The 16,850-nt window shown below is 39.2% G+C and overlaps 1 protein-coding gene across 1 annotated transcript in view; it reads left to right on the top strand.

The window, feature by feature from the left end:
• Positions 1–643: 643 nt before the first annotated feature.
• The window catches only part of TBX18 (T-box transcription factor 18), a 29,572-nt gene continuing 13,365 nt past the window's right edge, over positions 644–16,850 (top strand). Inside the window, exons 1-5 of the mRNA XM_040474087.1 lie at positions 644–1,360; positions 2,515–2,719; positions 4,896–4,997; positions 8,011–8,182; positions 16,068–16,235. Coding sequence (XP_040330021.1) covers positions 1,054–1,360; positions 2,515–2,719; positions 4,896–4,997; positions 8,011–8,182; positions 16,068–16,235 — 954 coding nt within the window. The 5' untranslated portion in view covers positions 644–1,053. The remainder of the gene's footprint in view (positions 1,361–2,514; positions 2,720–4,895; positions 4,998–8,010; positions 8,183–16,067; positions 16,236–16,850) is intronic.

The following is a 16,850-nucleotide window of genomic DNA, read 5'->3' as shown; positions in this document are numbered from 1 at the left end:
TAAAAAAAAGTTCGCTCTCTTAAATATAAAGGACTTAAATATATCTTGAATTCCCACACGTTCCCCAAGAAAAATCCGCTAAGTAAAACACAAGTAAAGAAACAAACATAAATAAGCAACCCTAGTGCCATTCGTGGCACAGAATGGGCGCTACTAAAGGCAGGAATGTTTAAATGAGGAATGTTAAATGAGAAAAGGCGGGCTTCGTGGCTGTGAATTGTCTCCACCCGAAAATGTTGCGAGTTGTAGCAAAATTAAGTGATAAGGGAGTCCGACTGGAGTTTAAGGTTTTTTGGAAGAGTCTTGATATTCTAACTTTGGTGATCAACTCGGTTTAAAGCCAGGAGCCTCACACTTTCCAGGTCTAGGTGAGGAAAACTAGAGACTCAGGGGCTGGAATGGGTTAAGGCAGCCAGAAAGACTGGGTTCAGCGCTCGCGGCTGGCACTTCCAAGCCAGACGGCGGCGCTTTTCACTCTTTTTTTTTTTTTTCCTCCTGCAACCTTGTAAGGAAGTGGGCGCGGGCTGCGCGGAGTCGCCACCTCCTGATTGGCTGGGCTGCCAGATGATTGACATGGCCTCAGACTCCACCCCTGCCGCTTTATTGACACTAATGAGCAAGTTCTTCCCACCGCTCTCCTGCTTGGAAGTGCTGACAGATCAAGGCAACAAATTTCAATTACAATCCCTAATTTGTGTCCGCAGAGTGTTTTTTACCCATGGTAGTCCTCTCTGGCGCATCAGTCGAAGCAGATCTTGGAGCAGCAGGAGGAGGTGGAGGGGGTGGGAGCGAAGGAGTGCATCAGTGAGAGAGCGCGCGCGAGAGACCGAGGGAAGGAAACTTGGCGGGCGCGTCGCTGGTTCCTCGGATCCCAACCCAAGCGAGAAAGAGGAAACGCCAAATTTGTTTTTGCCCGCGGCGGGGAAGGGGGCAGATCGGCCTGCGGGAGGCCCCGAGAGCCGTTCAAATTTTGGTGGGGGAGTAGAGCGAGTGTGTGCGTGTGCCCGCTTGAGTGTATATGCGCGAGGGGCGGGCGGGCGCCAGGCGGCGGGGATGGCCGAGAAGCGGAGGGGCTCGCCGTGCAGCATGCTAAGCTTGAAGGCGCACGCCTTCTCGGTGGAGGCGCTGATAGGCGCCGAGAAGCAGCAACAGCTTCAGAAGAAGCGACGAAAGCTGGGCGCGGAAGAGGCTGCGGGGGCCGTAGATGACCGAGGCTGTAGCCGCGGCGGTGGCGCCGGTGAAAAGGGATCCTCTGAGGGAGACGAAGGCGCTGCACTCCCGCCACCGGCCGGGGCGGTATCCGGGCCCGCCCGGAGCTGCGCAGATCTGGAACGGAGCTGCGGCTCCCGGGGAGCCGTGGGTGAGTCGGCCCTTTCCCGCCTAACTTCTTCCCCGCGCGTCCCTCCCGGTCCCGCGGGGAATCTGAACTTCGGCGAGTTGTAGGAGTGCGCGCGCGCGGTGCCCGTCCGTGCCTGAGGCAATTCTGCCACCAGCGCGTTGGCTTTGGGTGTCCCGGCGCGAAGCTCACTGCCGCCCTGGCCGCTCTCGCCATTCAACTCTCGTCGCCCTCCAGAAGGTTAAAATGCCGCTCCTAGCCTCGCATTTCAGGCTGCCACAGCGCACTTGGCGACCCGCGCCCTCAGCCGCTGCTCTTTTCGGCTCTTGGCGGTGTAGGGCTTTGCCTTCCGCATCTGCCTCCCTTGGGGTTCCAGCCAATGGGTGCTCTTTTTTCTTTCCTAACTTTTAAAAACAAGGGGGTGGGGGGAGCGACGGCATAACCCCCCCCCGAAACCGGAACGAATGCCCTAAACAGTTTGGGCAAACCAGGAAGAGGGCGGTGTATTTGCAAACGTGGTTTCCCGAGGGGTAGCCGAACCCTTCCCTACCCCTCTGGATTCCCGACACCAAGGCCGACGGCCACCGTGGGCTGGCTTTTGGCTCCCTTCTCATCCCTTCGCTGCTTGGCTAAGGAGTTCAGGGCGGTCGGGGAGTTTGGCGGGAGTGGAGTCTGAAGAGCTTTCTAGAAGATGCCTCCGGCCGGGCCCAAAGCGAGCCGCCTCGGAAGCCTAACGGGAAGGGAGGCCCAGGCACTTCGGGCCAGGGATCCAGACGCCAGGCGGTTTTGCAGCGTGCGTTTCGGGTTTGCCGGGGTCTGCACTGGGGGTCTGGACTCCGGAACCCACTTCAGACTCTTTTGGGCACTTATCTAGACCCTGGCAGCGGCGCGAAACTTATTTTGGGGCCTTGACCAGGCGGAGGCCCGGAGAGAGGAGTGGACGCGGCCCTCGTGCCTTGGGACTCGGGGGTTCCGCTTGCACGTCGAGTCCCTTTGGTAGGCAGAGCGGTTGTCTACTCCTGGACCAGTTTGTTAGAAGAATCCGAAGGCACGAAAGCTCCCCCTTTTTTCCCTGGTCCTTTTGGTCTCCCCAGCCGCCCTCCAGGAGTCAGTCTCCCCTTTCGACTTCCCCTCTCAAAGCCCTCACCAGTTACCCCTCTTTGCCCTTTGCTGCCCAGGCGGCTGTGAGGACGGCTTCCTGCAGGGCGCTTCCCCGCTGGCGTCCCCCGGAGGATCCCCGAAGGGGTCCCCCGCGCCCGCCCTGGCACGGCCGGGGACCCCGCTGCCCTCGCCGCAGGCCCCGCGGGTGGATCTGCAGGGAGCAGAGCTCTGGAAGCGCTTTCACGAGATCGGCACGGAGATGATCATCACCAAGGCGGGCAGGTAAAGGGCGATCTGTCGCGAACGCCCCGGCCCTGGCCTCACCCCACGATGGGTTAGGAAGAAGGAGGGCCTGCAGAGCTGTGGAGTCTCTGGTTAGCACTTTTGTACGGACAAGACAAGGCCCGGGTTGTGGTTCACTTTTGATAATGGCTTTGCCTGCCCACACCGCAGTGCAGTCGGTGAGGGGCACAGCCCCGCCATCCTCTTGGATGTTAGGGAGAAAATCACCGTCCCCGCCGAAGCGGTGGCTGTTGCGGTTGATACTCCGTGTGCTGGGTAGTTCCAAATTCGTGGTTCTGTTTACGTCTGTCCACGTATTTATTTAGGCTCTAGTTATCGATTCCGGAACTACGGAACAGACGACTCTCCTTAACCCGTCCTTTTTTAAAAAGCGCAGTTTACTCTTTAGAAAACTATAATTTGCTTCTTTTTTAAAAAAGATTCCGGACTTCCAAGTTGGTTCTTTATCAAAAGATTTCCTAGCAATGTAAGAACGTCTTGTGCTATTTTGATATTATATTAGAATGAAAAGTTACTGGAATTATCAGTAATACATGTACAATCGCTGCAAAAATAATTACCCGGTTTTTAAAAACCATTCTGTTGGTGGATCCAGTTACATGGTTCCATTTTTTTTCTAAATGAAATCTAACACATTCGCCTAAATTTGTTGAAGGATACCACACACGCAAAAATGTAAGAAGTTATATCTGTTTTTTGAAAATGTAAAATTTGCACACTCATTAGTAAAATAAATAGTTTTGTTGGACAGATACCATTAATTTGAGGGAAGCACGGACGTATTTGCATGTTAAAGTTTTCAGTTCATTTAGTGCAGTGAAATCTATGAATAATATCTTCTTAAAAAAGAACTTTAAAAAGCACAGCAACTCTTTCAGGGAATACACATGGCAAAAACCTGGATAGCATAAAAGTATCCAAACTTATTAGAAATTACAAAAACATATTTTATTGAATCCATATGCTACCTTCTACATTTTCACAGAGCTTTTATTAATGATCCAAATTCAGTCTTCAACAACACAAAGCAACAGTTGTCTTATAAAGGATGTAGTTAAAGACCTTTACTCTTTATCTTACAGGTGCACTGAAATAACACTAAAACAGCAGCATATTAAACTGTTCTCATGCCTAGTTAGGAATAATGGACTTTCTTTACTCTGGAAGTGGTCTTAAATGGCATTAGTGTTATAGAAAAAGTTTTTAGTAAATAACAGTACTAAAATTTGTGTTACAAGGTTAAATTAGCAAAAATTAGATTAACTGGCAGGGTCTTAGACATAAATCTCTAGATGAAAGTTTAAAAAAAGAGAACTGCTCTATTTGTTTTTTAATATACAATAATTTACTGTTCTACTCATGCTACTGTATCCTTTTTAAAGGATAGCTGGGTGTACTTTAGCATCTCTGATATGCATCTCTGATATGCATCTCTGGGAAGCCTAGAGAAATGCAGATTTTCATTTGTTTTAATTAGCAAAGTTTGAGTAAGTGCAGCTAAATAAGAAAGTATTTCCAGGGTATAGTGGGGGAAGGAATGATTTGGTAAATATACATTGTGTTTAGTTTCTGCTTTCAATAAAGAAGTTTTACTATACCTTTCAAATTTAGAGCAACTTTTGCACTTCACCTTTACCATGCTGCAGACAGGAAGTCCTGTCTCAATAAAGAACATATTGTTTGGTTATAGCATGGCACATTGGCTCCTTGTGGTTTTTTATAACCCTTTTAAAATTTCACATTATAATATATTTTATCACTTGTACAAATTCAGATTTTCTATTTCTACCATTTGGAACATTTTATTATTCGTATTATTAAAGTAAATACGCTTATTGATTTTTGTTTAAGACATAAGCTGCTTTTTTTTTAGTGCTGTTACTCCTTCAGTGTACAGTTCTTTTCCTTTTAAGCTGTACCGACATTTCAGTAAACACGGTGCATGACAGTGTACAACAAATTATATTTAAAAGCCTCAGTTTTGATGTGTCCTGTATTCTGATTCTTTGAATTACATTACCAAAGTGAATGCTACAAATTTTTCCGTATGAAAAACAGAGAGGTTTCCCTAGGTTTCTTGGCTTATTCATTGTCCATGCCTAATCACAAACAAAAACAAAACACATAACCTCTTTCCTCCCCTCCGTATGCATAGGCGCATGTTTCCAGCAATGAGAGTGAAGATCTCAGGACTAGATCCTCACCAGCAATATTACATTGCCATGGACATTGTGCCAGTGGACAACAAAAGATACAGGTACAGTGATCAGATGGATACAAGAGGATAAGAAAATGCTAGGAGTTTACAGGCTATGCCTGTTTCATCTGTGATAACTATGATGTTTGTTTCCAGAAGCCTGTAGAATTTCTAGGTCTATAACCCAACTCCCGACAGTTCCAGTAGCCCAGATGGTGCCTTCTCTTACAGTAAATGTGGAAACTTAATTTTTGTTTTGCTTTTAACAGATATAGAAGAAGTGTTTTTTAAGTATTGATTTAAATAAGGGCTAGTTTAGTGTTGCTAAACTGTGTCTTTTATGATTCACTTTTCAGTTAGGATTTTGAGAGGAAATGTTAAATTTGTAGGTATACATAATATTCAATGAAATGTTTCATTTTCTTTGTGATTGTTTCGATCTTTAAAGAAATTCCCTTTACCTTGTTATGTTCAAAATCATAATTGTTGGTAGGCTTTTTTCCTTTAATATTAGAAAATTATTGAGGATTTTTATAATTTAGGAAATAGAATCTCCTAATTCATTATGATATTAGGACATCTTTAAACTGGTAATGAATTTGTTAACCGTTGTTTTTTGGTTAGTAGTTAACACAGTAGATTTAAAAAGAATGTTGTAATATTTAGATTTTGAAAGAGTATATATTTATTTGGATATCAGGTAAAGTTGGAAAAGATACACATTCTTCAGTTTCAAACCTACCTCTGCAAATAAGCCAATCAGCAGTTTTCAATGACAATGCTTTTTACTTTCCTGAGGAGTTAAAAATGCTAACATTTAAAAAAGGAAATTTCGAGTGGAAGATCAGAAGATGCTGCTTTAAATTTTGTTCTTCTTTGTTTCTATGTATTTTTTAATTTTTATAAACAGCTAGAGCATTTAGTAAGTTTTTTAATGAAGTCAGATTTGGTTTTCATCACTTTTTAAAATTTAGGGAGTACTTTTTTGAAACAGGCTTATCATGTCAAAAGTATACAGATTCAATTAGTACAGGCGCACATGGAATGCTAAAAGAATGGGTAATAAAAAAGACAGTTTTATTATTTGTGTTTTGTATTGTTACTGATTTTAATTAAACAACTCATTAAGGAGTTTGCTAAAATTATCTACTACGTGGTAGAAGCTAGAAGGCATTTAGTCCTTAAATATACTTGGTTTAAAAATCCATATTCTAGTGCTCGCTTCGGCAGCACATATACTAAAAATCCATATTCTAATTTGGCTTTTGTGTTGAGAAAGATAATGTAATTCTTAATGAGCTTAGAAATTATTCCTTTCTCTTCCAAACTTCTCTCCTATTTCTCCAAATATCTTTCATGTATTTTGGGTGGTTTCTTTGACTTAATTGATTCTTATTATTCTCACATAAAGCAAGAAAATTTGCTAGTATAGTATTTGCAAGTATAGTATTAAGATGTCAAATTTTGAAAGATCAAATTGTAAATCATTAATTTGTTTTCACTTACAATTACCAAGAAGTTTGGTTTTAGCAGTTGTATTAAGAATGTTTCACAAAGAATATGTAACATGTAATGTGTATTCTCTTGGTGGGTGTGGATTTTTTTGGAATAACTATAGTGCAGTTTTTTTCTTGAATTTCTAAGATTTGCATTTTATTTTCTAACTTTTTTAGGAGTAGTAGAAAAATTTTTTGGTTATTTTCTGCTATCAAAGAGTGATATTTGATTGTTAAAAATCCTTGTGATTTATTGTAATGTAAAATTAATATTCACAAAAGCCTAATTCATTATACCAATTCAGGGAAATTTTTAAAAATTATTTTTAATTTTGTGATTATATATTTTTTTCCCCAAGGAAAGGAATTAAAGAATAGAAGGCATATTGAGCTCAAAAGAGAATAAAATATATGACATTAGTTGAAACAGAGAGCCTTACCAGAGATGTTATGAAAATCTGTCATGCTATTTCTAAAAGAAATTTGCATATAACACCGGTAGAATTCTCTGAGACTATTCACAAATTATTGCTTTAAATTGTATGTCATATTTTAGAATACAAATGGAAGGAAAACACCTAAGTATGTAATTTCATTTTATACCCTTTTCTAAGTGAATCATCATATACTAGTTTCTAGTTTTTGAATTAGTGAATTTTAGATTACATTAATAAATGATAATCTGAATATAGGATTGAATATTATGATCTTATTTATTACCTAAAACATTATTATTTAAATGTATTGTTCTTATGGAGTCAATATATTTGAAACACTTAAATGAACAGAAGAGGATGTTTGGTCTCTTTATTTGAAAAGTAATATTAATTAGATATGCCCTTATTTTCAAAGTTTGATGTATATTTTTATTAGTGGAATTTGAAAACTGAAGAATTTTCTTATAAGGGTTGAGAAAGAGAAATATAGGCTATAAAGACCTACATTTTTTCATTATACAAAATTTTTAAGTTAAACTTAATACATTATCTGCAATTTTTAGCTTAATTGAATTAGAAAAATGTTCTAAATGTTAATAGCTAAACTTTTTTTCTAAGAAAATGAAAGTATAGAACTTTTGACAGTTTCCCCTTGCCTTTCTACCATTGACCTCATCAGCCTGTACATTCCTAAAATGGGAAGTGGTCTTAAAGGAAGTGGGGCACTTTAAAGGTATAGCTCTCAAGGTGTTTTGAGATTCACTTAAAGGTGAGCTTGACAACTTAATAGTTTCTTCATGTCAATTGAATATCCAGATGAAAAATGGAAAATATCAGTATGCAGATGGAATGTCTAGTGTGAATAAGTGTGAATCATAAGAATGAAGATACTTGAATTTATGGTGGTGATAATGTGCATAAACCCTTAACACATCACTTGCTCTGAAAGGTCTATAAACCACGGCTGCCTCCGAGAGTTTTTGAAAAGTGCTTGAAATGTTATTTTATGTGTATTGGATGTAAAGAGCAAATTGTTTTTTAGACTTAAAAAAAATAAGATATTCAGTTTGTCTGATTCTACTGACTTGGAAATCCAAGAAAGCAATATTCTATATACTGAGCCTTGTCATTGCCTTCTAGGTATGTTTACCACAGCTCTAAATGGATGGTGGCGGGTAATGCTGACTCCCCTGTGCCACCGCGGGTGTACATTCATCCGGACTCGCCTGCCTCCGGGGAGACTTGGATGAGACAAGTGATCAGCTTTGACAAGCTGAAGCTCACCAACAATGAACTGGATGACCAAGGCCATGTGAGTAGATGGCTTCCCTAAGGTGCCACCATTGGTGGTATAGACATATATGTACTGTGTCTGACTGAATGGCATGAACTTCTCTCAGATCATAATATTCCTCTCTTGGTTGGTCAGCATGTGCTTAATCTGTGCAAAATCAAGGTTATATTTGCATCAGAGACTACGCCTGTGGCCTGAAGCATATCCTATGAAACATTTAATAGGTTAAAACTAGATACTGCGTTTGTATTAAAATGAAAGAATCTCAGGCAGACTTTTTTAGCCAAAACATATGTTTGAAACCCTATAAGGTGCTAATTATTATGGTCTGACTATGAATACTTAGGAGTTGGGTCAACAGCGATAATGGTTTATTGTGTCCTGCCTGCATCTAGCTCTTTTCCCTCTTGAAGCTTATTGCTTCTCAGTAATGGTCTAGGCTTACACTATTTGTGTCCCATTTTTATAATCTAATCTAATGTGTCAAAGTGTTACAGTAACAATTCTTTTTAGTCTTAAAATTGATGAAACATATGTAAATCAAAGTCAGTCATTCCAATAATATAGTGATTTTTAATGCCTTATTGTTATGCAATATTATTCGTAGGCAATATTTCTTTCTACCTTATTATTTTAATAAATAAGTAACTCTGGATACATGCTGATTTCCATCAAAAGCTAGCATTTCTATTAGGTTTTTGTTATTTGAGAGGGTTTTGATTGAGGCAGGATTGAAATATCTTTTGAAGAACACATCATACATAAAAGGAATATGGAATATCAACTAGTTCATTTTTCAAAGTGTAACATAAAGATAGCATATTTATAAGCAAATCTTTTCAAACAAAAATGCAAACTGTCATAACCTAGTAATACACTTATGACGGGGTATGATTTGTAAACTGCTAGATAGTATCTTAAGCAATGACCTTAGAAACATTCAGGTATAAATTTCATGTGGTAGAAATTCAGTATCTAGATTTTTAAGACACATCTATTTTACATTGCTTTTGTTTGTTTGTTGCCTTTTATGATTGAAAACAAAATCAGAGGGCTTAATTGGTCTGACTCTTGATCTCAGCTAAGGTCTTGATCTCAGTGTTCTGAGTTCAGGCCCCACAGTGGTGGGTGTGAAGCCTACTTAAAAAAAAAAAAAATCAGAAAAGCAACATAGTAGATTTCATTTCTGAATCCAACTTCATGCTCTGTGTTTTAGTGCAGTAGTTATTTCTGTTTTTATTCTTTATTTACACAGTCAAGTTGTAACAGTTTTCACTTGACTTCAGGGAAGGAACACTAGTTTCTTCTGTCTCATTGAGGGAGCGGACTGAAATATTGCCAGCCTGTTCATTGAGGGGTCTTTTGTTTTTGGAATAGAAAATTTAAAAATAGGGGCGCCTGGGTGGCTCAGTTGCTTGAGTGTCGGACTTCAGCTCAGGTAATGATCTCACTGTGAGTTCAAGCCCGCGTCAGGCTCTGTGCTGACAACTCAGAGCTTGCAGCCTGCTTCAGATTCTGGGTCTCCTCTCTCTGCCCCTCCCGTGCTCATGCTCTGTCTCTCTCTGTCTCTCAATAATAAATAAACGTTAAACAATATTTTTAATTTAAAAATAATACTGGTAAGTGTGACTTGTTTTCAAAAGCTTAAGTATCTTCTACTTTTCAGAGTCCTACAGTTTAAGAATATATCTTTTAAAGAGATAATTGGGTCTAAAAACTATACACTGTCATATATAAAGTACATACTTCTTTCCATAATTTAAATCACTTTCTAATTCTAAATTTTTCACATCAGGTAACTGGCTTTATATCTAATACTTAATGTATCTGCAATATTTGATGTAGATATGGTAATTTATGTATATAATTTAAAGTTTGTAATCTCATTAGACTTTCTGTCAAACAGTATTCTCCAGAGGAACAGAACCAGTAGAATGTGTATAAATATATACATAGAGAGAGATTTATTTAAGGAATTGGCTCACGTAATTGTGGGGGCTGGTAGGTCCCAGAACTACAGCAGCAGGCTGGAGACCCAGGGAAGAGTTGATCCTGCATCTCAAGCATGAAGGCAGTCTCAAAGCAGGATTCCTTTTTCCTCAGGGGACCTCAGTCTGTTTCTTTTAAGGCCTTCAACTGATTGAATAAAGCCCACCCACATTATGGAGGGTAATCTGCTTTACTCAAAGTCTACTGACTTAAATATTAACCTTGTCTAAAAAATAACTTCACTGGGACACCTGGGTGGCTCAGTCAGTTGAATGTTTGACTCTCTATTTTGGCCTAGGTCTTGTCATGGTTTGTGAGTTTGAGTTCGATTCCCACATTGGGCTCTGCACTGACAGCATGGAGCCTGCTTGGGATTCTCTGTCTCCCTGTCTCTCTGCCTCTCCCCTACTTGCTCTAATGCTCTCTCTCTCAAAAATAAATAAATAAACTTAAAAAATTTACAAATTCCTTCATAGCAACATCCAGACTGTGTTTGCCCAAATATCTAGGGAACATGGACCAGCCAAGTTGACACATAAAGTTAATCATCACATAGCATTTGTTTAAACACAAAAGAATACATTGCAATTGAAATTCAATTGCTTATACCTAAATAATTATAATATTTCACTTTTACGAAAAACAAAAACATAGAAAACAGTAAAAATCTAGAGAAATGTGTCATCTATCAATGAAATTTTTCTTTTAAGGTTATGGCAGGATGTAATATTTTAATACAGGGTAGGTAATTAATGAGTGTGGGAAACAGGGACATAAAGATATGTACCTATTTTGGAAGCAAGAAAATTGCCTTTTACGTGGTAAAAATGTATGAATCAGTTGATACTAGAGGGGAATGTAGGAGAGAAGATGCTCTTTTCCATTATTTATCTTTAAAAAATTATATGTTTTTAAATTTATTTTTATTAATTTTTTTTCAAGTTTATTTTAGAGACACACACACACACACACACACACACACACACACACGCGCGGAATGGGTGGGGGAGGGGCAGAGAGAGAAACACAGAATCTGAAGCAGGCCCCAGGCTCTGAGCTGTCAGCACTGAGCCCGATGCAGGGCTGGAACTCATGAACCATGAGATCATGACCTGACCTGAAGTCAGATGCTTAACCTACTGAGCCACCCAGGTGCCCCTTAAAACAATATTTTTTAAGACTTTGTAAAATGTATTATAATGTAGAAACCCATAGTCTCTGCCTTCAGTGATTTAACCTAGATGGGGAGAGAAGACATGCATACAGATGATCATGCTTTCTGCCCAGAGAAATACAGATGCCACATTATTTCAGCCAGGAGAGATTGGGAAGGCTTCATGAAGAAGGTGTCTATTGTATTTTTTTACTCAGTTTGATGACCCCAAGTGAGGTTAGATTGGAGATTAGGAAATTGTTCCTCCTTCTATTGCTTATTTGTTTATTTTTAAGTAGGCTTCACGCCTAGTGCAGAGCCCCATGCAGGGCCTGAACTCAGGATCCTGAGATCAAGAGTCAGATGCTTAACCAACTGAGCCACACAGGTGCCCCTCTTACTCTATTGTTGATGTGATTCAGCATCTAGGAAGATAGTAGTGCCATTATGGTGGAACTTTCTAATTCAGTAGTCCTTTTCTTGACTCAGAGACCTCTTAGGAACTCACCCCTCTGTCATCAGATGGTGAAGGTCCCCCTAACTGCAAATTCTGAAGGAAGTGATAGTAATTTCTAATTAATCAAGCTGTAGACACAAATTAGAGGTGAATTTTGCTTTCTTACCTTTTTTGGCCTCTCACCTCCCAGTTTTACTCTTCTAAAAGTATATAAGCATTAAACATAGTGACCTGAGAACTGCATGTAGACTTGGGACTTTTATTAAACACAGTGTGTTTAACATAGGACTCAAATCTTCACAGGGCTGTGACTGAACCTAGAACTGCATGAGACATGAGGTTATGTGCTACTAGGTTTTCCTCAATGGGACTTCATCTTTCCAAATACCAGGGATTATCTAGAGAGGAATATTGAAGAGAATCTAGGCTGGAATGTCCTACCCCTCCACAACTAATCCTTGAATGTTGTAAAGACTTTATAATCTCTACTTCATGGCGAATCTGTAGTCAGCTTTACGTTGGATTGTATACAGCCAAGACCAGTCCTTGGGCTACCCATGTGTAGATGGTTAGCATGCTTGGGTAAGGTATTTCCTTCTCATCATGTGCATGGTTCCCTGTTCATCTGGAGTTTGTTGTCTGGAGGGACACATTTTACATGAACATCTCTGAAAAATTAGAAGACGTTTAACAGGTAATGGTGTCTTTAAACATTGGCAGGACTCCTACCCACAGTGCTGGGGTGCTTTGGAAGGAAGCATGGCCAGCTTGCCATAGTCAGGAGACCTGTGGAGGGTCTCTTTCTCAGCTGCCAAAGGGTTGGTGACATAGTCACCCTAGCTCTAAGTTTGTCCTCACCCTCTTTCATTTCTGCTTGAGATTCAGGTAGGGAAGCAAGGCATTACCAGGGAGATTGCCAAGATCTCCTTGAGAAAAACTTGTAACAGCTTGGAGATCCAACATGTTCATGTTCATGAGCATGTCACTTTCGTGCTCTGAGGCTTGTTTTTCTCATGTGTTTTAGTAGAACCAGAGGATTTTGAGTGAATCAGATGAGCTGATGAACTTGAAAGTACATATTTGTAAGGAGTGTTGTATATTCAGCATCACATCTGAGACAAAACCAAGGCCATCTTGCCATGGAGTTTGTGATCCGATGTTACTGTCTTGACCCCTACCTTTAAAATGAGTCAGTACCAGTCATCACCAATAATGCAGGGAGCTAAGTATCTGCTCTTCCTCGGTCCTTTGCTTGACTTGTTCCAACACTGGCATTTAGGTCATCTAGAAAATTTCCAGAGTCAGCAGGTAATGTTTCCTTATTGAGCTGTTTTATAAGGCACAGCTGGCCTGTCTGTCAAACTTCAGGCACTTTAGGCCCTTTATACTAGAGATAAGTAATATCATGCTTCTTTTGACTCAGAACTAGTGTCTTTAAAGTGGAAAAAATGTGTATCAAAGAAAACTGTGTTTATGAACATTAGTCCATGTAGCTATCTATGTTACTAGGTAATGCCAAAAAGAAAACAAAAAAATCCTCCATTTAAACAGAACAGAGAGCATGCATGGTACATGCAGATCCGATATAATTATTTAAGTTTCAGCATTATCATGGTGGGCTCCTTGTTTATAAGGCCAATAGTTCTCCTGGTTTTATTTCTTCTATTAAATAAGGAAAATGTTATTGACCACTCATCATTGTAAGTTTGATAGATCATTAAAAAGCAAATAATGCTATTTTATTCAGAAGAGCTAGGCTTGTTTAGCATTACCTGAAAACGTCTAGGAATATACTAAATCCGTATAGATAATATTGAAAACACGTTATTTTGCTTGAATGATCGATCTCCAGTTTACTATAGGCAGTTGCCATTTAATGTGCAAACATAGGCATACATCAGCTACTTCTATACCTTACTCCAGTATACCCCACATTAGGTCATCTTGGAAATTCTGTAAGGATATAAAGAAGGAAATAAAACTTAAGTATATATAGCAATATGGAGAAATCTGCTTGAGAGAACAAAGACTTCATAAAATCAGAACCTACGTTCATTGACTAGTAAACAGAAACCCAAATCAGTTTTAGTTTCCTTTATTCCAAGTTAGTTTATTCTAGTCTTCCAAAATTAGCTATGTATTTATTTTTGTTTGTTTGATGTGAGGTAGCTTTCTCCATTTTTTCTTCTCTGGAATTTACTGATCATTAGAATCATTAGAATAAATCTTGCATTTGTGTTTTACCTGGCTCACACAACCACACGTACATGTTACATTATGACCTAGTGTAAGTAAACACACACAAAGTGAACAATGTTTTGCAAAACAGTACTTATCCTTACTATAAGGAGCACACTCGATGTTTCTACTTTATAATTTTATTTATTTAAAAAGTTTCTTGTTGAGACCTTTTAAATTGATTTTTTGTGAGCCACTAATGGGTTATTGAAGTTCTGTCCTTTTTTTAGATCTGGAAAGAGACTTTTCCAGAGGCTGCAGATTCGTGTGTGTGTCCACACGTGACCATGAGAGCTATTGTATTCCCTTACCCTTTCCTTATGCGACTAACCGCCTTCCCATCAAATGGGTCTGGTAGGCACTATCATTAGATCCGCCACCCAGGCATTTCCTCTCCTGAGAGGAAATTTTAGGGTGAAAAACAAAACAAAATTGACCACTGCGCTCGTTACTGCCTGGGAGTAGAGACATCCTCTTATGGTAGCAAACATGCTTTCCAGGTATAGAGCTGTTTGTTTTAGGGCTGACCGAATATTCTGAATTTGGCTTCATTAAACTGTCTGCATCCTGAAAAACATGAGGCAGGTCAATCACTGTGTTTTTCCAAGACTTTGTTTAAGTATTGCTTTTCTTAACTCCCAAACTCCCAAGTCTGAATTCAGATTGTGTAACTCAGGAAAGATATAGCTTTGTTAACTGAACTAATTAATGAATACCTGACTGTGGACTCTCAGCAGCAAATAAAAAATTTCACTGGACAAGGATATTTCTTTACTCTACCTCCTATGCCTTGAAAGCATAAAACGTATACAGAAGGAGAAAAAAATTCACCCACAATCCCATCATCTAAACATGACCACTGTTCATAGCTTTTGGTGGGTTCTTTTTATTGTCTATTTTCATATAATTGTGATAAGTTTATAAACTTGGAACATTTAACGTTTAAACCGAAGCATTTTATTTTGTGGTTAAAAATGTCCTAAACAGGCTTTAGTAATGGCTGAATAACACCTATCCCATTGTATAGACTTTCATTGACCTAACCAATCTGCTCATGTGGCTTATTGTTTTTCCACCATTATAAATGGTGCACTGCCTATTCTACATGAAGTGCTGTTTTGGATTTGAAATATTTCCTTAGGATAAATTCTCAGAAGTGAAATCGTTGGGTAGAAGGTAGCTGAACCATATTATCAGATTTCCCTAGTAGAGTCTGAGTGCATTAGCTTTTCCATCCCCAGGTGCCTGGGTTTTGAAAGTTTCATTGTCATGAAGGTGTAGACACTGGGTTCTCTGGGCAAACCAGGGATATTGCAAGCCACACACAAGGCAGACCCTTGAGTGTTCTTAAAATTCCTTTTGCCCTTGAATAGGCACGTTGTCATCACCAATAGAGGAAAAATGCTCTCTTAAGAAAAACCTTGGTGTGCAAATACTTATTTTTAGGGGATGATTGTGGTGGAATTTAAATAATCATTTAAATCTCATTTTTAGTTTTACTGATTTGGATTTTGTGTTCCATTTGGCTCATTATAAATAAAATGTTGGGGCACCTGGGTGGCTCAGTTGGTTAAGTGTCCAACTTCACTCAGGTCATGATCTCACAGTATGTGAGTTTGAGCCCTGCGTTGGGCTCTGTGCTGACAGCTTGGAGCCTGGAGCCTACTTCAGATTCTCTCTTTCTCTGCCCCTCACCCACTCACACACTGTCTCTCTCTGTCTCTCAAACATAAATAAACATTTAAAAAAACTAAAAAAAAAAAAAATAAAATGTTGATGAATTTATTCTTGTGTTTTCAGAAACAGAAAATTAGATGTTAAGTTCATGATTATTCACAGGGTTCCACCAAAATTATGACTCTCTTTTTCCTTTTGTAGTTTTATGCATATTTTACAAATAACTTCTTAGCCCTTCCTCTACAATTTTGATATATTTTATTTATTTTTTTGATATACTTTATTAAACTGGCACTTCTGCCAATTTTTCTTACACATTAAATATTTAGTCATGGTGATAAGACTGGGCAGAAGTTCTTGATATTTTTGGCCTTCTTTCCTTGATACAGATTATTCTTCATTCTATGCACAAATACCAACCACGAGTCCATGTTATCCGTAAAGACTGCGGGGATGATCTTTCTCCCATCAAGCCTGTTCCATCTGGGGAGGGAGTAAAGGCATTCTCCTTCCCAGAAACTGTCTTCACGACTGTCACTGCCTATCAGAATCAGCAGGTATTGTTCTCAGAATTTGTATCTTTCTAGACTTTTCGTTTCAGGGGTAAATTGAAAGCTAGCTATCCTTTTCACTGTATCTCAGTGTTACCAACTGTCATAAAGCATTTGCCATATAAGACATCCAGGGTGTGTGTGTGTGTGTGTGTGTGTGTGTGTATAAAAATAATTCTTTTTCTGTGATTCTCCAAGTAAGGCTACTATCACGAGAATTTCTTTAGACAAGAATGTGTCTCATGACTGGCAATGTAGGTTTACTTTCCATTTTGAGATATTGAATCATAAAGTCATAATTAAAATTAAAAAGCATGTGGAAATAGACAAGAAGAATATGAAAGATTGCCTAGGAAATGAACAAGTAGAATTTGAAAGATAACACATTATTTTAAAACTATAATCCATGTATTATAGGAAATATTTCAGAGGCATTTATCTTATATAGTCATTTTGGTACATATACAAAAAGGGCTGTTTCTTTCAAGATAGGCTTTAATTGTGACAGAGGGTGATACATAGGCTTATAAGCTGAGAGATCAATTGTGGAGTAATCTTTTCATAAAATTAGTAATAATTTCAGAGGTGAAGTATTTCTTTTTGATATTGGTAAGTGTATGT

Source organism: Herpailurus yagouaroundi, unplaced genomic scaffold, assembly GCF_014898765.1.
Source record: "Herpailurus yagouaroundi ecotype Mexico unplaced genomic scaffold, PumYag 139, whole genome shotgun sequence".
Lineage (NCBI taxonomy): Eukaryota > Metazoa > Chordata > Mammalia > Carnivora > Felidae > Herpailurus > Herpailurus yagouaroundi.
The sequence above is the reverse complement of the archived record's forward strand: the minus strand, read 5'-3'. Positions and strand labels throughout refer to the sequence as shown.